We start from the raw sequence: 26,396 nt of genomic DNA on the forward strand, positions 1-26,396 counted from the left end.
CAGTAAGTGCTTCAAGTCCTCTTCACTTTCAGCAAATAAGATTGTGTCATCTGCATAAAGCAGGTTGTTAATGAGTCTTCCTCTAATCCTGTTACCCCGTTCTTCTTCAGATAGTCCAGCTTCTCAGATTATTTGCTCGGCATACAGATTCAATAAGTATGATGAAAGGATACAACCCTGATGGACACCTTTCCTGATTTTAAACCATGCAATATCCCCTTGTTCTGTTAGAACGACTACCTCTTGATCTATGTACAGGTTCCTCATGGGCACAATTAAGTGTTCTGGAATTCCCATTCTTCGCAGTGTTATCCATAATTTGTTATGATCCACACAGTTGAATGCCTTTGCAAAGTCAGTACAACACCGGTAAACATCTTTCTGGTATTCTTTGCCTTCAGCCAGGACCCATCTGACATCAGCAATGATATCCCTGATTCCATATCCTCTTCTGAATCCAGCTTTAATTTCTGGCAGTTCCCTGTCTATATACTGCTGCAGCTGATTTTGAATGATCTTCAGCAAAATTTTACTTGCATGTGATATTAGTGATATTGTTTAATAATTTCCGCATTCGGTTGGATCAATTTCTTGGGAATAGGCATAAATATGGATCTTTTCCAGTGGTTGGCCAGGTAGCTGTCTTCCAAATTTCTTGGCGTAGATGAGTGAGGACCTGCAGCACTGCATCTGTTTGTTGAAACATCTCAATTGGTATTCTGTCAATTCCTGGAGGCTTGTTTTTCGCCAGTGCCTTCAGTTCAGCGCAACTTGGACTTATTCCTTCAGTAACATTGGTTCCTGATCGTATGCTACCTCCTGAAATGGTGGAATGTCGACCGGTTCTTTTTGGTATAGTGACTCTGTGTATTATTTCCATCTTCTTTTGATGCTTCCTGCATCATTTAATATTTTCCCTGTGGAATCCTTCAGTATTGCAACTCGAGGCTTGAATTTTTTCTTCATTTCCTTCAGCTTGAGAAATGCCAAGCATGTTCTTTCCTTTTGGTTTTCTATCTCCAGGTCTTTGCACATGTCATTATAATATTTTACTTTGTCTTCTTAAGCTGCCCTTTGAAACCTTCTGTTCAGCTCTTTTATTTCATCATTTCATCGTTTTGCTTCAGTTACTTGACATTCAAGAGCAAGTTTCAGAGTCTCTTCTGACATCTGTTTTAGTCTTTTCTTTCTTTCCTGTCTTTTTAATGACCTCTTGCTTTCTTCACGTATGATATCCTTGATGTCATTCCACAACTTGTCTGGTCTTTGGTCATTAGTGTTCATTGTGTCAAATCTGTTCTTGAGATGGTCTCTAAATGCAGGTGGGATATAGTCAAGGTTGTACTTTGGCTCTCGTGGACTTGTTCTAATTTTCTTCAGTTTCAACTTGAATTTGCATATGAGCAATTGATGTTCTGTTCTTCAGTCAGCCCCTGACCTTGTTCTGACTGATGATATTGAGCTTTTGCATCATCTCTTTCTACATATGTAGTCAATTTGATTCCTGTATATTCCATCCGGCGAGGTCCACCTGTATAATCGCTGTTTATGTTGGTGAAAAAAGGTATTTGCAATGAAGAAGTTGTTGGTCTTGCAAAATTCTATTGTGCAATCTCCGGCAGCATGGTTTCTATCACTAAGGCCATGTTTTCCAACTACCAATCCTTCTGCGTTTCCAACTTTCGCATTCCAATCACCAGTAATTATCAATGCATCCTGATTGCATGTTCGATCAATTTCAGACTGCTGAAGTTGGTAAAAATCTTCAATTTCTTTATCTTTGGCCTTAGTGGTTGATGCATAAATTTGAGTAATAGTCGTATTAACTGGTCTTCTTTGTAGGTGTATGGATATTATCCTGTCATTGACAGCGTTGTGCTTCAGGATTGATCTTGAAATGTTCTTTTTGACAATGAATGCAGCGCCATTCCTCTTCAAGTTATCATTCCTGGCATAGTAGACCGTATGATTGATTCATAATGGCCAATACCAGTCCACTTTAGCTCACTAATGCCTAGGGTATCGATGTGTATGCGTTCCATTTCATTTTTTACAATTTCCAGTTTTCCTAGATTCATACTTTGTAACTTCCATGTTCCGATTGTTAATGGATCTTTGCAGCTGTTTCTTCTCATTTTGAGTTGTGCCACATCATTAAATGAAGGTCCCGAAAGCTTGACTCCATCCACGTCATTAAGGTCGACTCTACTTTGAGTTGGCAGCTCTTCCACAGTCGTCTTTTGAGTGCCTTCCAACATGAGGGCCTCATCTTCTGGCATTATATCAGAGAGTGTTCTGCTGCTATTCATGAGGTTTTCACTGGCTAATTCTTTTCAGAAGTGGACCGCCGTGTCCTTCTTTCTCGTCTGTCTTAGTCTGGAAGCTCAGCTGAAACCTATCTGCCGTGGGTTGCCCTGCTGGTATTTGAATACCAGTGGCATAGCTTCCAGCATCACAGCAACACGCAAGCCCCCACAGTACGACAAACTCACAGATGTGTTGGGGCCTGTAAACTAGTAGTTAGATATAAAGGCTTTATCGGATTCAGGTTCGGTTTTTTTTAGACAAAAATACTTCATAGTTGGTGCTGTGTGTTTCCTATTGTATTCCATCACTAGGCATATATAGTATTATGTAGTGTCACTTATAGTGATGCTAAAATTTGTCAGTAGGTGGTGTCAGCATGATTTTCCCTTATAAAGTTCCCCTCCATCTTTCACGTTAGAGTTTTAGCATCTGGTAATGATTGTTGCCTACATTCATGATTACTTTAGGGCAGTGGTTCTAAAGTGGGGTCCCTGGACAAGCAGTTTCAGCATCACCTTCGCTCTTGTCAGAAAATGCAAATTCTCAAGTCCCATCTGAAATCAGTGAACCAGGAACACTGTGGATGGGCCTACAATCTGTGTAACAAGTCCTCCAAGGGATTCTGATACAAAGTGAAGTTTTAGGACTACTGCAGGAGGTGTTCCAAAATGACACGTTACTCATTTTATCATTTCTTCTGCATTGTTTCAGCTAAATTATTTTTTAAGAACTTTCCCTTATTTGGTTACCCTAAAAAGGAGTTCACGCATGAAAAACATATAAATGCTTGATTCTTTCCCTTTATTTTTCAATTTTAAGAATGAAAAGTTGGTGCTCCAGAATGGTGCTCCAAAGGTGACCGATGAATTTTTTTTTTTCTTAACTTATGGATTTTTAACTTTTTGATGTGATGCAGTCCACTACAATCATGGTTCTTTTTGATACTCAAATTGCCCTGTCTTCAGCCAGCTGTATGTAGCCCCTTCAAGTTGATTCCTGTGTCTTTCTGACAGGACCTTTCATTAGTCTGAGTGTTTCCTTGCCTTCTGATATAATTAAGATGCTCCTAGCTCATCTTGCACAGTTTCTACCCTAGTCCAAGAACCAGCCATTTCTTTAAAACCCGTGGTTGCTTTTAGTGGAAAATATATTTAGAGGTCAACATCAGAATGCTAGGGGCTACTGGATGCCCCTGGGTTGTCATTGCTTCTAGACCTATTCAGTACTCCAACCCAAAAACCCATTGGCTGTCGAGTCGATTCCAACTCATAGCAACCCTATAGGACAGAGTAGAACTGTCCCATAGGGTTTCCAGCACTGTAAATCATTAAAGAATCAGACTGCCACATCTTTCTCCTGTGGAGCAGCTGGTAGTTTTGAACCGTCAACCTTTCAGTTAGCAGTCAAGTACTTAATCACTGCAAAAAAACCTCCATAAAAAAAAAAAAGGAAGAAAGTATGACTTCATACTGATATTTCTAATCCAAATTTAGGAATACATGGGTTTTTTTAAATATTTTATTGTATTTTTGATGAAAGTATACACAACAAAGCAATTTCCCATTCAACGTTAACAATTTCTACACATATTGTTCAGTGACATTGGTTAAATTCTTCAGATTGTGTCAACATTCTCATTATTTCCATTCTAGTTCTTCCATTCCCATTAACTTAGTCTCACTTCTCACTGCCCCCCAACCTTCTCATTCATGCTTTAGAGTAACTGTTGACCATTTGGTCTCATATATAATTTTTCAAAAGAGTGCAGTGCTCAAGGTGATATTCATTACTTTTTTTTTTTTTAACTTTATTTGTTGTTGTTGAGAATATATACAGCAAAACATACACTACTTCAACCATTACTAACATGTACAATTCAGTGACATTGATTACATTCTTCTGGTTGTGTATCCATTCTCACCTTCCTTCTCTGAGTTTTTCCTCCCCCATTAGCATGAATTCACTGCCTCCTAAGGCTCCTACCTATCTTATCTTTTGAGTTGCTGCTATCACTTTGATCCCATACAGATTGAACATAATGCTCAAGGCAGACGTTTTTTACTAGTTAAGCTAGACTATTGTTTGGTTTTAAGAAGAGTTTGGGAGATATTTTTGGTTTAAGGTTTAAAGATTATCTCAGGGCAATAGTTTCAGGGGTTTATTCAGCCTCTGTGGCTCCAGAAGCTGGAGTCCATGAGAATTTGAAAGTCTGTTCTATATTTTCCTCCTTTTGATCAGGATTCTTCTATAGACATTCTTTACTTTTTGAGCTAACCTGATATTTAGTTAAAAGGTGACTTTAGGCGATAGTTTCAGTTCAAGCTTCAAAGAGTATCTCAAGGCAGTAATCATCAAGTATACCTCCAGTCTAAATGAGTCTAGTAAGTCTGGGTTTTTTGAGAATTTGAAATTCTTTTCCACATTTTTCACCCTTTCTATCAGGATCCATCTATTGTGATCCTGATGAGAACGTTCAGTAGTGGTAGCCAGGCGTAGTCAAGTTCTTCTGGTCTCAAGGTAGAGGAGGCCATGGTTCATGTAGACAGTTCTGTAGACCATTTCTTTCTCTGATTCTTGTATTTCTTTCTTTCTCCTTTGCTTCGGATGAATAGAGACCAATAGTTGTATTTTATGTGGCCACTTGTAAGCTTGTAAGACCCTAGACACTACTCACCGAACTAGGATGTAGAACATAAACTTCATGAACTATATTATACCAATTGACTGAGTTGTCCCACGAGAATATGACACCAAGTCTTCAAAGGGTTACATAGTTTTTTTCCTTGATTTTTATATTTGTATCTCAATTCTCTAATAATGTTAAAAAATCTTAGTCTTTCAGGATTTTTTTTAATTGTTGCTTTTTCCTTTAGTTTTGGTCTAGCCAAAAGCATCTTGACTCTTTTAGTTCATGTTTATTTATAACCATCTACTTCCAAAATGATTTGAGCAGTTTTATTATACCAGCTATATGAATAGTTACAGCTTTGCTTAGCATTTCTTCATGAATGTAAAACACAGTACTTTTTATTATGTGCAATATCCATTTGATAAGAAAAGTACTATTTTTAGTCAATAGGTTTTACCAAGCTACATCTTTTAATGGAGTCTTAGCCAGACAATATAGGAATTTTTCTAAGATAAAATACCCATTAGAAAAACATACAAAGACAATTTATGGAAGACAATTTATGACAAAAGGGTATAAATGGCCAATGAATGAAGGGAACCGTGTACCACTAATAATCAGAAAAATATAAAATAAACTATCATTTTTCACTCTCATAGGAACTGGTTTTTGGTGAGGGTATGGAATAAGAACATTTTCATACACTGTTGGTAGGAGTGTAAATAGGTACAGTACTTTTGGAGGGCAATTAGTATCTATCAACATTAAAAATGAACATAAATCTTTGACTAAAAATTACACTTCTTGAATGCTAGTCAGTAGAAATATTTGCATGTATACATTAGAACATGTGTAAAAAGATGCTCATTGAAGCATTACATGTCATAATAATAATAAATTGCAAATATTCTAAGTGTCCATCAGTAGAAGGATGGATAAATAAATTATAGTATGATTATACTGGAGAAAATTACAGGATTATTTTTTTTTTAAAAAAGAGGTAGTTCTTCATGACCTTGATATATTACAAAGTGACAAAAAAAGTTGTAGGACAGTATTACAAGTATTACGTACTAACTCATTTTGTCTATAAAGATCAAACCTTGTATATTTGATTTGGTAATTTAGATGTAGTAAAACTATTGCTTGGATATTTAATATTTTGTCCTTTTTTTAAAAAACAGCTTTTGGAAATTAACTGGACAGGACTAACTAATCTTCTAGATATCCCTGGGTTGAAGTAAGTATTATGTAATGTCCTATAATAATTATCTCATTAACGATGTAATGTGCATTTTCAGTGTCATAAAAATCATATGAGAATGGTTAAGACCTATGTCTATCAGGTAGAATTAGTGCTTTCTCAGTAGGCTCTGATATGAGAAATGAGTAAACAGTACAGTTGTGTTTTGTTCTCATATCCTTGTGTCCAACTACTTAAATCTCAATGAGCTAAAGTTAGAATGGTTTTAAGAGTGTTTAAACTGAGTCCTTTATCTTAATTTTAATTTTCATTCATCATGAGGCATCCTCCCTGTCTTTGTAGCTCGGAAAAGTTGCAGCGTTTTAATATGAAAATTAATTTTTTAATTTGGTTTTATTTATTTTTCCCAAAACCAGTTGAAAACTTTGAAAGTAAATATATATTTCAAAACTTACCATTTCCAGGTTCTTTTCAAGCTGTAGCTACACCCTTCTCTTTCCATCTTTTGTTACCTTTATCCATTTCTGTTTGAAAGGAATAGGTGTCAAGACTGAACTTAGCTAACTTGTACAGCTCCTCCAGGAATTTGAGTATGGGAGGTGAGGAATTTGAAGGTTTTATATATCACTGCAAGTCCCTTCACTATTCTGTAACAGTCTAATATTTAAAACTTGAGAAAACTTTCATATAGTAAGCATTAACGTTCATTAAGGGCACATCCTTGCTTGGAGAGAAATGAAGTCATTCTAGTTGTGTCACAAATTATCCAGTCTTAAGTGGTGTCTTAGTCATCTAGTGCTGCTATAACAGAGATACCACAAGTGGATGGTTTCAACGAAGAGAAATTTATTCTCTCACAGTCTAGTAGGCTACAAGTCCAAATTCAGGTCATCAGCTCCAGAGAAAGGCCTTCTGTCTCTGTCAGTTCCAGAGGAAGGTCCTTGCCTTCAGTCTTCCCTTGATCTGGGAGCATCACAGCACAGGAGCCTCAGTTCCAAAGGACGCACTCTGCTCTCAGCACTGCTTTCTTGGTGGTGTGAGGTTCCCGTGTGTCTCTGCTTGCTTCTCTCTTTTGTATCTCAAAAGAGATTGACTTAAGACACTGTCTAATCTTGTGGACCTCATCACTATAACTGCTGCTAATCCATTTTATTACATCATAGCAATAGAGTTTATAACACATAAGGAAATCACATCAGATTGCAAAATGATACACAATCATACAATACTGGGGATCATGACCCAGCCAAGTTGACAGATATTTTTGGGGGGCACAGTTCAGTCCATGACAGATGGTATATGATAATTATTTGTGACAAACCTATTACATTACCAGACAGGAAGTTCTGAAATTGCAACCTTCTAAACTCAACTTTTGCTAGTCTTTACTGTTTTATTTGAAGGTTAAAATGTATTACTTACTGGTTAAAGCTGTATATGTTTCTAGTGGATATTTTGCTAATCTGTGTTTTTTTCCCCTAAAATAGCTTAGAAATTAATTTAACCAATAAATTATTGGTGATGACTTCATGCATAGCTAAGTATTGATGTCCAAATAATGTCATAAGTACCATCTATTCAACTGTTGACTCCCCAGCCCCCCCCCCACCCCCCCGTAGCTTTGTTTCATGCAAGGTCTTGCTTTGTTAGCAGCTTCTATCTTCTACAAACTTAGCAACCTTGTTGAAAAAGAACCTCTTTTCTACTAGATCCAGCAAAACTGCAGGGTTGACTTTTGTTTATCCATCAGATGTCCTTTCTTGATCAAATTCCTGTGATTCTGATGATCAGATGCGGGTCTCAGGCCTGCTGCAGAGGAGGCAGAAAAATGGGTAACTTGCTTGAAAAAGCCTCATTAAGACCATAAAGTCTGAGAATGGAGTGATTCCCCAGAGGAAAAACTCACTAGAAGTACGGGTGCTGGTTAGTCAGGCAAAAACAACAAATATCTAGCTATTTAAATTTAATATCCCTACCTTTAAATAAGGAGCTCTGGTTGCTCAATGGTTAAATCTCTCAGCTGCTAACAGAAAGGTTGGAAGTTCAAACCCTCCAGCCCTAAACTGAATGTTGAAGATGTAAGAAGGGATTATAATTATGTTAGAAAAAAAATAAGGATGATAATATTAAAAGTGGTGAGAAAAGTGACAGATGTTACACATGCACTTTTGATTAGGAAGAATATTACGAATGACAAAGGGGATCAGACAAAATATGAAAAGGTGCCATTCCTATGTAGTAAGACAGTCAGTAAAAGTCAGGCCAAGTCAGTGGATAAGCAAGGGATCAGTGTCAACAGTCCTGATAATAACTCAGGAGAAGGCTGAATGTTTGTTAAAGGATATGAAGGCTAATAACAGTAAAAATGCCTCTGATGAAACCTTTGCCAAAAATTGCTGATAGTTTAATAGGTGCAAGGTCAGAATAACTCTGCACACTATTAAGGTGATTGGCTTATTACTATAGCAGCTAAGGAATTCTTTAAAACATTTAAATCATCAGTAAGGAGTTAACCTGCTTCACAAGACTTTTCAGTGTAAATGAAACTGGCTTTTTTTTTTTTAGGGAAAAAAATGTCTAAAGTTAGAAGAGTATTGTTGGTATTAAAGCTTTGAAGGACCACCATGCATCCAATATCTACATGCTTAAGCCCTCTTAGTCTCTTTGGAATCATTAACAGTCTAATTAAACTTGCCTATTCATGAATAGAGTAGAGAGGTTTTTTTTGTTTTGTTTTAGTCTTTTTCCTATATTAAAGTATTAGGTCCTTAAGATAAGGTACGTTATCCTGTTTGTCATCGTATATTATAGAGGGCCTAGCACAGGACCAGGTCCTGGTGAAAATAGTTAAGCACTTGACTACTACCTGAAAGGCTGGCAGTTTGAACCCATGCAGAGGTGCTTCAGAAGACAGGCTTGGTGATCTACTTCCAAAAGGTCACAGCCTTGAAAACCCTATAGAGCAGTTCTACTCCGCACACATGAGGTTGCCATGAGTAGGAATCGACTCAGCGGCAACTAACAACAACAACAAGCACAGGACCTGAGTTCCTATGGATATTCAATCATTATTCATTGAGTGATGATGACTGTTGCTCCATACCGATGGATATTATTATATGTATAATTTTTTTACATATGTATGTTCATAATTTTAATATCTAAAAGTACTATCAAGAGATAAATTTCTTGAAAAAATTTACAGTTCAGGTAAAGGTGTTCTATAGCAATAAAAGTTGCATTTATATATGTTTTCAAAAGTACTTTCACATACACATAACAGTTCTCACATTTACGCTAAAGAATAGACAAATATATTAAAAGTACATTTGTTTCTTTAGCTTAAGTAATTTTACTTCTATTACTGAGTTCACTATGTAGTGGTATATAGTGTATCAAAATTATTACAGTATTCTGTACTCAGACTGTTTGATAATGTTTGAATAGAGTATAAATTTTTTTGCTTCATTAGGAGCTATGTGTACAAGAGAAAACTTTAATGTAATGGATGTTTGTTATGTGTTGCACTTTTATGTATGTTTGAAATATTTTATGTTAAAAGAAATTTAATAAAATGTATCTTAGTTATACACTATCAAATCTGTCATGAAGTTATTTAGGAAACTATGAAATGCTATTAGAAAATTATGAAATGTAACCGGAATATTACCTTGTATTCTAAGAATTAACTCTACATCATAGTCACCAAGCAATATAGCAGCTAAAATATCAAAATGCTACTTTTAAATAGTATGTTTAAGAAATTAGATAACTCCTATACTATAATAGTAGTAGTAGTAGTATAGGAGTTATCAGATAACTATAATAGTAGTAGTATAGGAGTTATCTGATAACTCCTGTACTATAATAGTAGTAGTAGTATAGGAGTTATCTGTACATGGAGCCCTAGTGGCGCAGTGATTAAGAGGTACAGCTGCTAACCAAAAGGTTGGCAGTTTGAATCCACCAGCCGCTCCTTGGAATCCCTATGGGGTAGTTCTACTCTGTCCTATAGGGTCGCTATGGGTTGTAATTGACTCAACGGCAACGAGTTTGGTTTTTTGTTGTTTTTTTATGCTATAAATGGGATATTGATATCATGTTTGTTATAAGTTTATTGTTAAAAGTGGTAGCAGATGTTGATATGTCTGATAGTTGGTTTGTTCTTTTTACTTCCCAATTAACAGTGGTTTATCAGATACTATCATTCTGGATATAATATCGAACTATCTGGTGCTTCCCAATCGAATCACCGTTCCTCTTGTCACTGAAGTTCAGATAGCTCAGTTGCGGTTTCCTATACCAAAGGTAAGGGTGTCTTAAGATCCATTGATACTGAAAAACAGATATTGAGGACCTTTTCAAATGTTTGGTTGTTCTAACATCTTATACTTCTCTTGACAGCTAACTTGCTACAGTGTATCTTAATGCAGTAATTGTAGTTTTTCCTACCATGCTCCTTAAGAAATGTGATTATGTGCATTTGGACCTAAAGCTTGTCACAAGACTTCTGGGTAGTTATACTTCAGTCATGTTCTTCAGAGGTATTAATAGGGATTTAATTCAGCAAATGTTATTGGAAGTAATAAATGACAGCTGTGAGTGGCACAGATAACTTAGTTATCATCTTAGAAAACAGATATTGATTGTATTTGTTTTTATAAAACGTAACAGCTCTGAGAGAGAAGTGCCGGTTTTCCTGGAGAACATTATGAGAACTTTGTATAATGATTTTTAATTTTCTCTCAGACATTACAATATGGTTATCTTTGCATTCATTTAATAACTAACATGTTAGAAGAAGCACTAATAACACCACTACCCTTGATAAAATAGAAAGAGCATGGGCTTGCTTTGGAGTCTGTCAGAACTAGATTTGAATCTAGTTGTGTTTAGTAGTAGCTTTACTTTTGGGGGCCTATTACTTGGCATGTCTGAGCCTCAGTTTCTTCATCTGTAAAATATTTATGATGTCTGACACACAGAGTTGGGTAATTGAGAACTCATTAATAACTTGGTATAGTTGGTAAACTAATACTACCACTAAAGATTAATTTAAGGTTAAGTGAGAACTACTTAGTTAAGAACATTAAATTCCTTTTTGCTAGGTCATTGAAGAGTTTATTGGAATGAGTGATCTCTGGTATTCTCTTTTACCCTCTAAATTTAAGGAGAACTTTTAGCAACTCCCATATCTATTTAGTCCATATCTGTTTAGTCTGTCTGGAATTTGGATTCCTTTTCTTATCGTAATAGATCATATATTAGTTTAATATAGTTGACAGAAGAAGTAGGCTGCTTATAGAAGTCAGTTAAGAAATCCTGTCATGGTATTGTCTGCAATAAGGAGTAATATTGATGCACACAGTGCAATTTATTTTTTACTAAAATAAGTGTTAAGTTGGTCCTATTTCAGTATGTGTATTGTTGTTTTGATTTTGTTTCCTGAAGTGCAAGTAGACAACTTTTCCCTAATGCGTTTTTACTTTTTCTAGTTAAACTTAAATTAGATCTCAGTGATAGTATACAAATCAACAAACATTCATAAATAGTCTTATATTTTTTAAAGTACAACACTCCAGTTAATTTGATGTCCAGATTAGTTATATTGTTGGCATTCAGCAGATTAAATGTGACATTACACATTAGAAAAGAATGTCTTTTTTTTTTTTAACTTAAACAATTCTCATCTCTGAAAAGTGCAAGAACTCCTTTACATGTAGAAATCCTCAAGTTTCCTTGCTACTGCTTTTTACCTTCTGAGTATGAGTGAGAACTTGTTGGTCAATCAGTCTGCCTAAATGTAGCCCTCTTAAGCTCTATGTGATTTAAATAAGGTCTTTGGGTGACACAAGCGGTTTGCCATTGCCTGCTAATGTAAAGGTTGGCAGTTTGAACCCACCCAGTGGCTCCTCAGAAGAAAGGCCTGAAAATTACAGCCAAGAAAACCCTATGGCACAGTTCTACTCTGTGACACATGGGGTTTTTATGAGTCAGAATCAACTCGATGGCAATGGGTTTGGTTTTTTGGTTTTAGGTCATTTAAATATATTGCCAGATTATCTAAACTTTAAGACATATAAAAATATACACAAGAAATTTTATTTTTGTGTTTTTTAAAAGCGTATTTATCTATAGAAATACATATCTTCCTATGCTGATTGAGTCAGGAATATTACCCTGTAATTAAAAAAGGAAGAGCCCTGGTGGCACAGTCGTTAAGCATGTGGCTGCTAACCAAAAGGCTAGCAGTTTGAACCCACCAGCTGCTCTGAGTGAGAAAGATACACAGTCTGCTTCCATAAAGATTACAACCTTGGAAACACAATGGGGCAGTTCTACTCTGTTCTATAGGGTCGCTAGGAGTCAGAATCAACTCGATGGCACACAACTACAATTTAGAAAGGGAGGGGTGCTACTCTACCAAAAGGTAACTTTATCACCTTTGTTTGCATCGAAAGAAATGTGAATGAATATTTTTTCTTCAATCAGTAAAACAACTTATTAGGAAAAGAGAGCTATGTTTAAAGTCTATGAGTAGTACATATTGAAAAGTTTCAGTTTCCTCATCTATAATATAAAATGAATTCAATGACAGTATCTCATAAGATTGTTCTGAAAATTGAATCAAGTAATTAATGCATATCAAGTACTTATTCATCAGTCTGATACATTCCATAGTGTTAGTTATTACTGTAGTACCATGATATGGGATTGTTTGATGACCCATAAGACTCTATACAATCTGGTCTACTGCTGCCTTTCTAATTTATCTCCTGTCACTATGCACATTTGCCCTCAGGCTAATCATAGTCTCACTCTAGGACCTATATACACTTAGTATTCCCTCTGCCGGGAAAACTCTTTCCCCAGATATCTGTGTATCTCACTCCTTCACTTTCCTCAGGTCTCTGAACACAGAGAAGCCTTCTTTATTCTTCCTATCTAAAACACCACCACTCTGGCACTGTCTTCTTACCCTGCTTGATTTTTTTACTTAGCGCTTGTCTCGTGACATATTAAATATTTATTTTCTTATTGTCTTTCTCCCCCTGCTAGAATCTGTGCTGCATGAAAAGAGAGTCTTCACTTTGTTCACTTTTGCATCCCCAGTTTCAGAGTGGTATCAGGCATATAGCCATCATTTCATTTTTATTAAATAAATGAACAGTCTGTTCTTGTTCTTTTCAGGGTGTTCTAAGGATACATTTTATTGAAGCTCAGGATCTTCAGGGTAAAGATACTTACCTTAAGGGACTTCTTAAGGGAAAGTCAGACCCCTATGGAGTTATTCGAGTTGGCAACCAAATCTTCCAAAGCAAAGTTATCAAAGAAAATCTTAGTCCAAAGTGGAATGAAGTTTATGAGGTAATGTGTTGAATCAAGTAATGTAACTTGATTGAATGTGGTAGACACTAAACAGGGGTATCTAAATTCTAATTCCAGTTCTGTCACATGGTTGTTTGATTAATTTAGGCAGTAATTTAAATTCTCTTAGCTTTAATTTCCCATCTTTATAAAAAGTATTGCCCAGAAATAGATCCACACAAATATACTCAACTGATCTTTGGAAAAGGAGCAAACAGAATTCAATGGTGAAAGTATTGTCTTTTCAACAAATAGTGCTGGTACAACTGTACATCCACACACACAAAAAAAAGAATCTAGATACAGACACCTTTCACAAAAAAAACTCAAATTGAATCACAGACCTAGGTGTTAAATGCAAAACTGTACAATTTCTAGAAGATAAGATAGGAGAAAATCTAGGTGCCTGGGTTTGGCAATGAGTTTTTAGATACAACAGCAAAAGCGCATCCATAAAAGAAAAATAATTGATAAGTTAGACTTCATTAAAATTAAAAACTTATGCTCTGTAAAAGACACTATTATGAGAAAGAAAAAAAAAAGCCACAGACTAAGAGAAAATATTTGCAAAACATGTCTAGTAAAGAACTTGTTTTCAAGACATACGAAGAACTTTTAAAACTCAACAAAAACAAAAAACAACTCAGTCAAAAATGGGCAAGAGATTTGAACAGACACCTCACCGAAGAAGATTTACAAATGGCAAATAGTCCTATGAAAAGATGCTCAGCATCATGTTATTAGGGGATTGCAAATTAAAACAAGGATGAGATACCACTACATATCTCTTAGTGTGGCTAAAATTCAAAACACTGACGACGACACAAAATGTTGGTAAGGATGTGGAGCAACATTGTTGATGGGAATGCAAAATGATACAGCCACTTTGGAATACAGTCTGGCAATTTCTTACCATTACAGTCCCACAATCACAGTCCTAGGTATTGACCCAAATGAATTGAAGACTTATGTCCACACAAAAACCTGCACACAAATGTTTTTAGCAGCTTTATTTGTAATTGAGAAAAATTGAAGGCAGCCAAGATGTCTTATAGACAAACAAAAAGAAATGAGACATCAAACATGAAAATCCATGGAGGAACCTTCAATGAATATTGCAAGTAAAATAAGCCAGTCTAGAAACACTACATACGTTATGATTCCAACTATATGACATTTTGGAAAAAGCAAAACTATAGAGACAGAAAAAAAGATCAGTAATTCAGGGGGAGGAGGAAGGGATGAATAGATGAAGCACAGGACATTTTTAGGCCAGTAAAAGTTCTGTAAGTATCGTACCTTCTATATGTACCTTACAGCATTCTTGTGAGGGATATAAAATGCCAACACAAAAATTTTAAGCTTAATTACCTAATACTATCACAATAAATAATTGGCAAAGTATTTTTCAAAATGTGAATAACTCATTGTCTTTTTCTAATTATAAAATGTGGTTATTAACATACATAAATACATACAAAAATGAGATCAGTTATATACTGTTTTGCAAACTTTTCATTTAATATATACGGACACTTCTACATGTCAATAAATATATATCTATGTATTTTTTAATATCTGTTACATTGAACAGATACCGTACCATAATTTATTTGCCCAGAGAGATTTAGGCTATTTTTAGTTCAATATTATAAACATTGCTGAACAGATATAGTGTGAATGTATTTTTCTTCACTTGACCAAATTTTCCCTGGATAAAAATTTTAAAGTGGAGTTGCCAGATCAAAAGTAATAAATTTTTTAAAGGACTTGATGTATTTTTGCAGAATTGCTCTTCAGAAAGGTAGTGCAGTTTATACTCCCGCCAGCATCCCATTTTCCCACTCACTTGTCAATCCTATATATTGCTAAATTTCTTAATCTGAGTGATGGTAAAATGGGTAATTTCTGGTTATTCCAAGGACGGTAGGCTGTCGGTGTTCTAAATGAAACAACTTGACAGAATATTGTATTCTACATCTGTGAAACTATCCCAATCCTGGTACAGCACTAGGCTTGTGGTTTTTGCCCTGTGGCTGTGTTTTGGAGTGGTTGAACTTGACCTGTTGAAGTGTAATCCCAGATAACTAGAAAACAAACACAATGGACTGTTAATATATGAGCAAGTATTTCAAATAACCTCTTCATCATCAAGAGATATGGTTTGATAATAAAAACATATAAGTGCTTTAAAAAGTATTTGTCACTAAAGAACAAAACAAACAAAAAAACAATTTGCCACTGAAGAAAAATACATGTTAATATTTATTATCTTCATTGTACTCAATAAATGACTAAAAATTAGTAAAAATGCAAAATAATTACTAATCATTAATTTTTCAGGCTTTAGTTTATGAACATCCTGGGCAGGAATTAGAAATTGAGCTCTTTGATGAAGACCCAGATAAGGATGACTTTTTAGGAAGGTAAATCATTTGTGAATACTTGAAGAAAACATATAATCACTCTCTCTCTTTTATTTTTTAATAATCATCCTTAAAACTGTAATATAACTTTAAAAATCTGTTTATGTACATGTGCTTCACCTTAGGTTTCTTAAAACATGTTTTATTCCTTAAAAGTTTCACATTTAAGTAAGAGAAAGAAAGCTTCTAGATCTGTGCTGTCCATTATGGTGACCACATGTTACATGTAGCTATTTAAATTAAATTAATAAAAATGAAATAAAATTATAAATTTGTTTTCTCACTTGCAGTAGCCATGTTTCAGGTGCTAAGTAGTTACACGTGGCTAACTGTATATGTTGTCATCAAGTCAGAGTAGAACTGCCCCGTAGAGTTTCCAAGGAGCAGCTTATAGATTCGAACTGTGACCTTTTGGTTAGCAGCCAAGCTCTTAACCACTGCACCAACCAGGGCTCCGACATGTGGCTAGTGGCTACCATATTGACAGCACAGATATAGAATATTTCCATCATCACAGAAAGTTCTGTTGGACAGCTGTATTCTAGATTGTAGAAATGAGTTTTTACCTTTTGATGCAAAGATCACTTATCCTCAAGTTGCTGGGTTAATTTTTGTTGAGACTTAGCAATCTACATTGTGCCTGCACATTGGGAAAATAAATAATAATTTATTTACTTTAATTGAACAGCTAGTATAGATGAAAAAATGAGGTTTTAAATAATACGCTTCTATGGGGTATTTATTATTTAACTGAATTTGGTTATTATTTGATTGAATTTATTGTGATGAAAGATATAGGGAAAGGTGACAATGGAGAGGTTTGGGCCTCATCAGGAATGGCCTTGTATATTTAGCCATGACTTCAGAATTCGTTCATAAGGCAATTTAACAAGGAGAAATTGAAAGATTTTAAGATTTGCCTTCTAGTAAGACCAGTGTGTTGATTGTATTTTAAAGGATTGAGATTGAAGACCAGGAGACCAATTGGGAGACTCTTGTAATAAATGAGGAAGGAGATCATGAGGATCTAAACTGAGACATAAACTGCAGAAACAGAGAAGGGGGTGGCTACAAGAAAAAAATAAAGAGCATAATCATCTCATCCTAGTCAAGGGAGGAGAAAGAGAGAAATTGAGGATGAATTTTAAGTTTCTGACTTCTGTGCAGGTGGTACCATTCTTTAAAACAGTATCTGAGAAGCAGACTTGTTTAAAGAGAAATATAATGGGCTTACATTTAGACAAGTTGAGTGAGAGGCTTCTGTGGGACATCAGGTGAAATGGGAAGTTGGAGATACGGGTCTAGATCTCAGGAGCAAGGCCTGGAACAGAGGTCAAAGTGGTAAATCAGTGTATGTGAATAACTGATTCCATGGTGATGGATGATATTACCAAGGGAGAACACGGGAAATAAGAGGGTTGAAATAATTTGAAATATGTTTGATACATTGTACATAGCTATATTGTATGAAAGTTTAGCTTCTTTATAGCTCTAAACTCTGCTGGACCAAACCGAGATCTCTGATCTCACAGAAGCTCAACCCTGCTCTTTTCCTCACCTCTCTTTATTCTCTTGGATATAAGCTTGAGGAAGCTTTTGAAAGAACAGTCTGTTTTTTGATAAACTATACAGCAATTTGTTGCATTTCTGGAACACTTTTTCATAGACAAATGCTTAAGGTTGTTGCAGTTGTAAGAAGTGTGCTTCTGTCTTCTAAAATTGTTGTATTGTTATTTCTGTAGTCTCATGATTGATCTTACTGAAGTTGAAAAGGAGCGCCTTTTAGATGAAGTAAGTTGTTTAAATATTGGTACTGTTTAATAAATGTTGATGGAGTACCTGCTGTGTGCCTGAGGACTGTGAAACCACCATTATCACCCTACTTATACAATGCAGGAATCTAGTTAATATTACATGAACTTAATATTTGCTTCACAAGTATTAGAAACTTGGGCTTTTTAGTAATAGCAAAGTGAAAGAAATTTAAGAATAAAATCAGATAATGTTTATTGAATACCTCCATATGCTAGAAATATTTAAGGATACAAAACATAAAACTCTTAATTTTATTTTGGATAAATGTGTGTTCTGCTTCAGGAGTTAAGGTAGAGATATGTACAAAGCTAATTAGTAATGGAAATTTAAAATATAGCTGGAGTTAACAGAGGAGATGTCACAGTGCAGTATGTGAGAAATTATTACATAAAAGATATGTATAAATGCATTGGGAATTTAGAGGAAAAAGACACTACTTCAAGCAGGGATATTGCTATCAGAGCAGGGAATATATATTTTTTAAAAAAAAACAAAGGGAAATTTCATAGTGGCTTCTATAGGATGGGTAGGATTTGGATTAAAAAAAAACAAAACTAAACCCCTTGCCATCTAGTCGATTCTGACTCATAACGACTCTATAGGACAATGTAGAACCAACCCATAGAGTTTCCAAGGAGTGCCTGGTGGATTCGAACTGCCAGCCTTTTGGTTAGCAGCCGTAGCTGTTAACTACTATGCCACCATGGATTTGGATAAGTGAAGTGTAATTAACCAAATCATTATTGACAATCTACTGCTTTGAAAGTACCCTTTTTCATTCCCATACTTGTTCAGCATTTATTCAACAAATACATCTTGTCTACTTCTTATGTACTGAATAGACAGAGTTGAGCAAATAGAGTTGAGCAAAATAGATAAATCGTTGCCTTCGTGGCATTCTCTTACCACTGAATGTTTTGGAATCATCTTTGATTAATTGCTGAAATAACTGTATACTATTTTATTAATTTGTACATGATGATGAATAAAAACAAATATGTTAATTTACCTGATATTGAAATTCAGTGTTTGGGATCAATGTTGTATTTTTATCTTGGCCTTTAAATTCCATTAAAGCCCATGTATAGATGACTGGTAGTATTAGAAAACATTTGAAGTTTTCAAATAGTCCAAGTTCCCTTGTCTTTAAAATAGAGATAACAATAATACTTACCTCTTAGGATTATAGTTAAGATTAAATGAATTAATATATATAAAGCATTTACGTAGTTTCTAGCAAGCAGGAAGTACTGTATGAGTGCTAACTGCTGCTTGCTAGCATTATCATTTTCGAACATTTAAGTCACCAAGCATTTAAAGAACGTAGATCTAAATATGGCAAGATTCAGTCCTTAACCATTAATTGAAAACAATTGATATTTCTCAGTTAGTGAGCACCTGCTGACATTTGGATATACTGGGTTTAATTTGAATTTTGGATTCAAGGGAACTTTTTCTGAATTTAAACATTATTTTCTCTTCAGTGGTTCACTCTGGATGAGGTTCCGAAAGGAAAGCTTCACCTGAAACTGGAATGGCTCACATTAATGCCAAATGCTTCAAATCTCGATAAGGTACTGTGAAGTGTTTTTTCTCTTGATAACTAAACCACTCCTGTTAGTTAAGACTAGTCTCTTTGAAACTGTATCGTTACTTGGTAACCAAAAAAAAATTACAGCAATAATTTTGAATATTATCCTATAAGTCACTATCGTAGCATCAGGCATAAATTAAGGAAAATGAAATTGTTTTAAAAAGAAATTTATAGGTTATTCACACCTGATTTATAGGGGCTTCAAACTTTGTGCTTGATAGAATACAGGGATTTGGAGAGCCACAGATCACCTGTGTGCTTCATTTAGTTGATTTGTGTGGAATAATAGTCTGTCATCTAAATATATTTATTGTTTTAGTTATTCTCTTTATACTACATAATATAGAGGTTTATTTCTCCACCTTTCTCATTTTCTTGTGCATAATAGACATAATATAATCAGGTAGGAATAGTCCACATTTTACACAAACATGCCTGTTGAGATTTTTTCCCCCTCCATTACTTTTTAGGTGCTAACAGACATCAAAGCTGACAAAGACCAAGCCAATGATGGTCTTTCCTCTGCATTGCTTATCTTGTATTTAGATTCAGCAAGGAATCTTCCAGTAAGTAATGCAGTGGTAACCCATTTTGAGTGCTTATTTCCTTCTAGCAAATCTTGCTTGAAAACCACTGCTTTGTTCAGCCACCATTGTATCAACTGCTCTTGTCTTGCTTGTGTTTTGCTGTACCATGGCAGTGGATGAGTTTCTGGGATTTAGCATTTTCCAAAGCATTAGGGAGGAGAAGAATAATGCTGCTGTATGAATATTCTGAGCTTTGTTAAGGTGCTCAGTGCATCTCTAGCAGATGAAAAAGAAGACCAAAAGATGTTTCTAAGTGACCTACTCTCAGAGACTTGACTTTCTGCAGCTTAAAAGCATATGCTTTTATTTGCATCTGAATTGTTTTTGCTCTTAGAAAAAAATTGTAGAATATAGTTTTTATAATGGTGTTAACTATAACTATAAAGAAGAAAAATCATATTAATTCAACCATGTGGAGCATAGTGTGATCTTACACTGAGATACTTTAAACTCCACTATTTAGGGTTTATAATTTTTCAGTATCATTTTTGAGTGCCTTTTTTTTTTTACTTGTTCAAATAGGTGGTCATTCATGCTTTATTTCATTGTGCCAATGGCTGATTTTGTTGAAAGAAAGACTACTGCCTCCAGATACAGGATTTTTTTTCTCTCTCAAGATTTTCCATTGTGTAATTCTTCATGCATGGTAAAGTTTTCACTCATTTAAGTGAATTCATTTTACTTGATGAAGTGGACAAGAAAGCAAAGAAACATTTAACTTAGTCCTTTAAAATACAGTGAAACCCGTGAGAGCCAGAACTCGACGGACTGCTGTCTAGCAAGTTTTCTGCCTGTGACAGGGTATAGGTTTACCACTTTCCTATCACTCATTTTAGTGGAAAATATTGAGTTTTCCTTCTCTGACAGGTTTCCGCCTTACACAGATCCCGGCTTTCACAGGTTTTAGTGTACTAAGACTCTAAATTATGAATGTTTCATCTTGGACACTAATTATATTTTTCTAATATAGTCTCACCTTAACATAGTTAAACTGTTTTCTTATATCTCATGAAATACTCACATTTTGTTTCATGTAGCATCTATCAAGTTTTAAAAATTGTGCATTACTTGGGCTTTGGAGGAAACTTGGGCACATGAGATGAAGTAAATGTACTTTGTACATCTGTACCTTTTATTTAGAAATATTAACGATTAAAACCTGATTGGTCATTTAATTTCTTCATGCCGAAAGGAAACTATGTTGTGTGTAATTGTACTCTTTCTTTCAATGAAGTTTTCTTGGCTGATTTTAGCTTCTTAAATTCTTACATTTCTCTTTAAATATTTACCTTAACTTTTGGCCAATCTTCCAGTCTAAAGCCTGTGACTTTATCTGTTATAATTTCAATTGAAATAATGAAAGTTGTTTCATTATTATTTAACCTTCTACTGAATATTTTGTATGTTACAATTTTTTTGTTTTAACCACAATAATGTTTGCTATAGCGTCTTCTATAACACCTGATGGCAGTGAATTTGTTACATATTTTAGGATAAAGAGAATAGTACTGGTGAATTGGCAAGAAAGGATTAAGCTTCTCTTTACAACTGTCTGTTTTGTCACATTAGATTGAATTTGAATGACGTCACATAAGCAAAAAAAGAAAGTGAATTTATTAACCTTTTTATTAAAAGAGTACTTTGTGCATGAAGTATGTTATGGCTGTCAGAGGCAAAGAATTTTTACAAAACCTCTGCCCTGTTGGGTGTTTATTTAAAACAGGAACACTTGCTGATTAGTTTGAACAGAGTTATTGTAGAATTCTTTGACTCTACCATTGCACTCCTATTTATTAGTGCTTTTTGTGCATTCATTTACCACAACCCATCATTCTTTGCTTTCTCCTTCCGTTTCCACTTTCCTAAGAGTATCTACGAGGGAAACTTTGGGTGTGGCTACTTAAAAGAGAGGAGAGCATCGGGACTAGTATTTTGTGAAAACACTACCTCAGTCTATAGAGCACTATTTGTGAGTTCTCCAGTGTTCTTTCTTTCTTTTTGTTTTTAATGGGGATTGCCAGAATGTGGACTAGAACTTCTAATGTGATCTGTTCGATGGTGGAATGACTTGGCATGCTTGTTTTTATTTTCTTGCATGATTTCAGTCACTGTGTATTTCTTTTGTGCTTGTTTTTGAAAATCTAACACTACTGTAACATTGTTGAGTATGTCTGATGACGAGATGAACAAACCTAGCGAGTCATTATGAAGAAGCCTTACATTCGTAAACTGCTACTAGCCTATGGGAAAATAAGTAAATAAAAATTCTCTAAGGAAAAAATGAAACCATAATGATTACAATTTAATTTCCTGTGGTTCATCTCAATGTAAGTTGTAAATATTTCTCTGTAAGCATTCAAGTAACTTTCTTAAATCTACTTCCTTCTCCTGACCAAAAACAGAAGTAAGGACCCAGGTTGCTCTGTGCCTGGCACATGACGGGCTTCCTTTTAATGCCCTGCGTGCAGGCAAACTGTCAGTCGTTGGTGGGGCTAGCTACATCAATAGATGAGATTACCCACTTTTTTTAACCTGAAAATTTGCCTTCTTCACAATTTGGCTTCTGTAAGGAACTTAGGTAATTCCAGGAGTGGATAATTGAGCACTTTTTAACCTTTCTTTGGGAGCTGATTTTGATCTCATTTCCTCTGTTTCCCTGTAGTCTTTACACTCTGGCACTTTGGTAAGGGTACAGCTCTTGGTGCTTTTAGTTATTATAGTTATTTTCACTTGTGTTGGGCTCGGAGAAAGCCACCAGTGGCTTTGTGTCATTAGTCTAGAAAGCCACCTTTCAGGTTTAATTCAGTAATTAATGAGATTCTTAAAGTTCGTTTGGCCCTTGAGTCTAATAATGGGAGTGCTTTGCATTTTTATAGAGCTTTCAGTTTTGTTTCCAAAGGAATTCCACATGCATTCTCAGTTTATTTTTATTGACACAAAAAAGGTGGGGGCAAAACTTGAAGAATAGGTATTTTACCCCATATTACAGATGAGAAAAATGAAGACTTGGAAGGGTTGAGTGAGTTGTTCAGAGTCACACCAGTAGTAAGTGATAGGCATGGTATCCTGACTCTCCCTATTTAAAGCCCTTTTAAAAGTCAAAATGAGGTAAGTGGTACATAATGACAACTTCTTCTCTCACTTTTTAATAAAATAGCTTTCTACTTCAGTGTTTCTTAGTGGCAAATTCCATCATAAGCTGGTAAAGATGGCAGTGTAATTCTGCTGCATAAATTCTGTTTATCTGTCTTCAATAATTTTTCTAAGTTTCTTTTTCCCATCATACAACTGCTTCACTTAAAGGAACTATCTCTGACCTTGTATCACGATTTTTTTTAAATTGTTTTGTAATATTTAACTACAACATTTCTGGGTTATAAACATTAAATTTCCTCCTGCATTATCAAAATCAGATACTGTGCTTTTTATTAGAATATATGCATCCCATTAAATGTTCTGTAAAATAAATTTGAACAAATTGATTGTTTTTTTTACCCATTCGTTTCAGTATAGAAAATGACTAGTATAGATCAGTGCTTTCTCAAGTTTCCCCAAAAGACTGAGATAATTGCTATTTCTAGTAAAGATTTTAGATGATTGCCAGTCCCATTGCTCTCTTACTTTCTACCTTCTCAGGAGCACTTTTAATTTTCAACTCCATGAGTGCGTTACCACCGATGATCCCCATGCTGGAAATTCTCTTTTTATAATTTGGACTTTTAGAACTTTGCTTTCCTTCTTTTGATCAAATCCTAGGCTTGAATTTCAGACTTGAACAATAATGTTCTCTGACACATGATGGCCAGCTTTAGAATCTCAGACTTTTATAAATAATCATGATAGCTAACATTTATTGAGCATTCTCCAAGAGCCAAGCAGAATTCTGAAGACTCTACATTTATTAATCCAGCTAATCCTCAGAACATAGTTATCATTTTATAGATAAGCAAACTGAGACAGAGAGTATAAGTAACTTAGATTAGGCATTCAAGGTCACATGGTTTGTAAGTAGCAGAACTGGTGTTTGAACACAGGGAGTGTGACCCCAGTCTACGTTCTTGACCCCTTCTTTTTACTCCATTTTAGTATAAAGTGAATTTGTTCTCACTGTATTAAGTTTATAAGTTCATAATTCTGTATTTGGACTTTATCTAAGATGAATGCTATAGTTCTGAATTATGTGGTATTTATACACTAATACCTAATATAATAGCGACACTTATTGATACCCTTAGGCATGATGATGCTAGGTTGTGTAAGTTATTTTTGGCCTGCATTAAAAAAGTTACAGGTGGCTATTACTGCCTCCATTTTTGGTGAGTAGACCAAGGTTGAAAGGTAAAGTGACATTTTTAAAGCCTCATGACTGGACCCCTACTGTGGCATCATTTGAATGGAATCTGGTCTGTCTGACTCCAAAATTTGTGCAGTTTCACCGGACCTTACACTGTTCCTCTGTGCTACCCTACTCCCAAACAATAGCATCTCTCTTTGCTTTACTTTAATTGATGCATGTTGGAATAATATGTATATTTAGCACAAGTCATATCTATCTGAAAAGTTAGTTTTGGGAAAAAGTTCAAAGGTAACAAGATTCTTATGATATATGAAGAATATCAGTCCTCATGCTTTAGAGAAATGGTTCCCAGCATTAGTCTGTATCAGCATTACCTGGGAAGCTGTTAAAAAATACCAGTGTCCAGGCTTCCCCTAAAGATTGATTAAATTGATTCAGTGTTTTCATTAAAGCTCCCTGGGCTGTTTTAATATGCAGCCTAGGGTTGAAGACCAGGCTTCAGTGTCTCATTAATTACTGCTTAGCCAGATAAATATCATCTCATCTGGCCCAGCCTGCCACACAGCGTTGAAGTCTGGAAGATTAGTTATTCATTATTTTTCATTTTAAAATTTGCAATTTAATAAAAAATTAAAATACAAAATTAAATTTAATTTGTCATTTGAAGTTAATGATAAAATATTTAAATGTTAATCAGGAAGGAGTTTGGAAAACAACTCAGTCTTGCCTCTGTAAGGGCAGAAAAGTAATGAGTTAGGAAAAAAAAATCAGTCAAAGTAGGAAATAAAACCCATAATAACAGAACTGTAAAGCCAGAAGGAACTTTTAAGATGATGTAGGTCAACTTGTATATTTTATACTTGGAGAAGAATGAGGGGCCAGAGTAGGAAAATTGGCTCTATCTCTGTTATGATTTTGCACTAAAAAGGTAAATTTCAGAAGGAATAAAAATAGCATCTGCTATTATAGGATAGGATTTGGTTTGAGAACAACTTGAGCATTAATTTGTACTTTAGTTGAAACCTTTAATTATAGTTGTTTTTTAGGGGTTTATTCACACAAAGATAGTGATAGTGAATGGAGTTCTTTCCTAAAGTTTCACTCTTGCATTTTTTAAGTCCCAAAGGACAAGTGTTGGGGATGAGGGGATAAAAGAATAGTGATTATAGAGGATAAGGAAATGCATTTTGATATTTATAGATTAAAGGTTTATTCTAAGATTAAAATCTTGGGCTTGTAGACAAATTTTATAAATGGCTTTTATTGTGTTTTTTGGTGTAATGCTTCTTGGTGGTTTTTGTTTAAAGAACTTTTTGTTTGTTTTTTGGTTCTCATAAATTTTCATGTCATTAACCTTACATAAAATCCTCATTGCATGTTTTTTATTAACCCTTGGTATATTCATTTTCTTCTGACTTGAAAGAATAATCCATTAGAATTTAACCCCGATGGCTTGAAGAAGACTGCAGTTCAGAAAGCTTTAAAGGTAAACTAATACAGTTTTCCATTAAGGTCACAAAGTTCATTCAAGCATATTGAAAGAGATGATACCTTGATTCTCAAATTCTCAAAGTCACAAATTACCTTCCATACTAATATAATAATTAGTTGCCTAGTTAGATCTTGCTTTCGTTACCCAAGAATTCAGAGTTAGGAGAATTTTAGTCAACTTTGAAGATAAATTTTTTAAATTACCAATATAATAAATTTGCTTTCTTTCTTGTTAGCCTTAGATGTACAGGTATCTTAAGGGGTTTTTTAATCATTATATTTTACTTGAATTTGAATTCATAAAAAATGGTGAAATAGAAGTTCTGTTTAAAATCTTAACCAATTTTTAGATTATTTAAAGGTATTCCTATGAGCTATGAATAGACATTTAAAAATCAACTCTTCTGATATGTGGAGTTAAGACCATCTCTGAGTAAGCAATCTCATGGCTTTTGGTTCTTCTTAGTTTGGGTGATAAATCTTTTGAGAAGCTTTAAATTTCATTAAATGAGGTATATTGAAAACTAAGCTCAACTCCAGAAAAATATGACATTAACATGTATTCTCTGGCAAAATTGTTAAAAGTTTTCTATGAGTTATAATGTTTTATTATTTTTTTCTCTGATTTCTTTGAACATTTTAGGCTTAGATATTTGGTGGTGGTAGCGGGGCGGGGGG

The 26,396-nt window shown here is 34.8% G+C and overlaps 1 protein-coding gene across 8 annotated transcripts in view; it reads left to right on the plus strand.

Moving 5' to 3' along the window:
* ESYT2 (extended synaptotagmin 2) overlaps window positions 1-26,396 on the plus strand; it is a 207,106-nt gene that overhangs the window by 149,860 nt on the left and 30,850 nt on the right. For 5 of the 8 annotated variants that reach the window (XM_023740181.1, XM_023740180.1, XM_023740178.1 and 2 more), the window contains 8 exons: window positions 6,121-6,176; window positions 10,328-10,448; window positions 13,332-13,508; window positions 15,852-15,934; window positions 17,677-17,725; window positions 19,234-19,323; window positions 19,814-19,909; window positions 25,651-25,713. In XM_023740181.1, coding sequence (XP_023595949.1) covers window positions 6,121-6,176; window positions 10,328-10,448; window positions 13,332-13,508; window positions 15,852-15,934; window positions 17,677-17,725; window positions 19,234-19,323; window positions 19,814-19,909; window positions 25,651-25,713 — 735 coding nt within the window. The remainder of the gene's footprint in view (window positions 1-6,120; window positions 6,177-10,327; window positions 10,449-13,331; window positions 13,509-15,851; window positions 15,935-17,676; window positions 17,726-19,233; window positions 19,324-19,813; window positions 19,910-25,650; window positions 25,714-26,396) is intronic. The other 3 variants (XM_004385890.3, XM_023740179.1, XM_023740182.1) reach the window with 3 other exon arrangements.

This window comes from Trichechus manatus, unplaced genomic scaffold (assembly GCF_000243295.1).
Source record: "Trichechus manatus latirostris isolate Lorelei unplaced genomic scaffold, TriManLat1.0 scaffold00149, whole genome shotgun sequence".
In the NCBI taxonomy this organism is placed as follows: domain Eukaryota; kingdom Metazoa; phylum Chordata; class Mammalia; order Sirenia; family Trichechidae; genus Trichechus; species Trichechus manatus.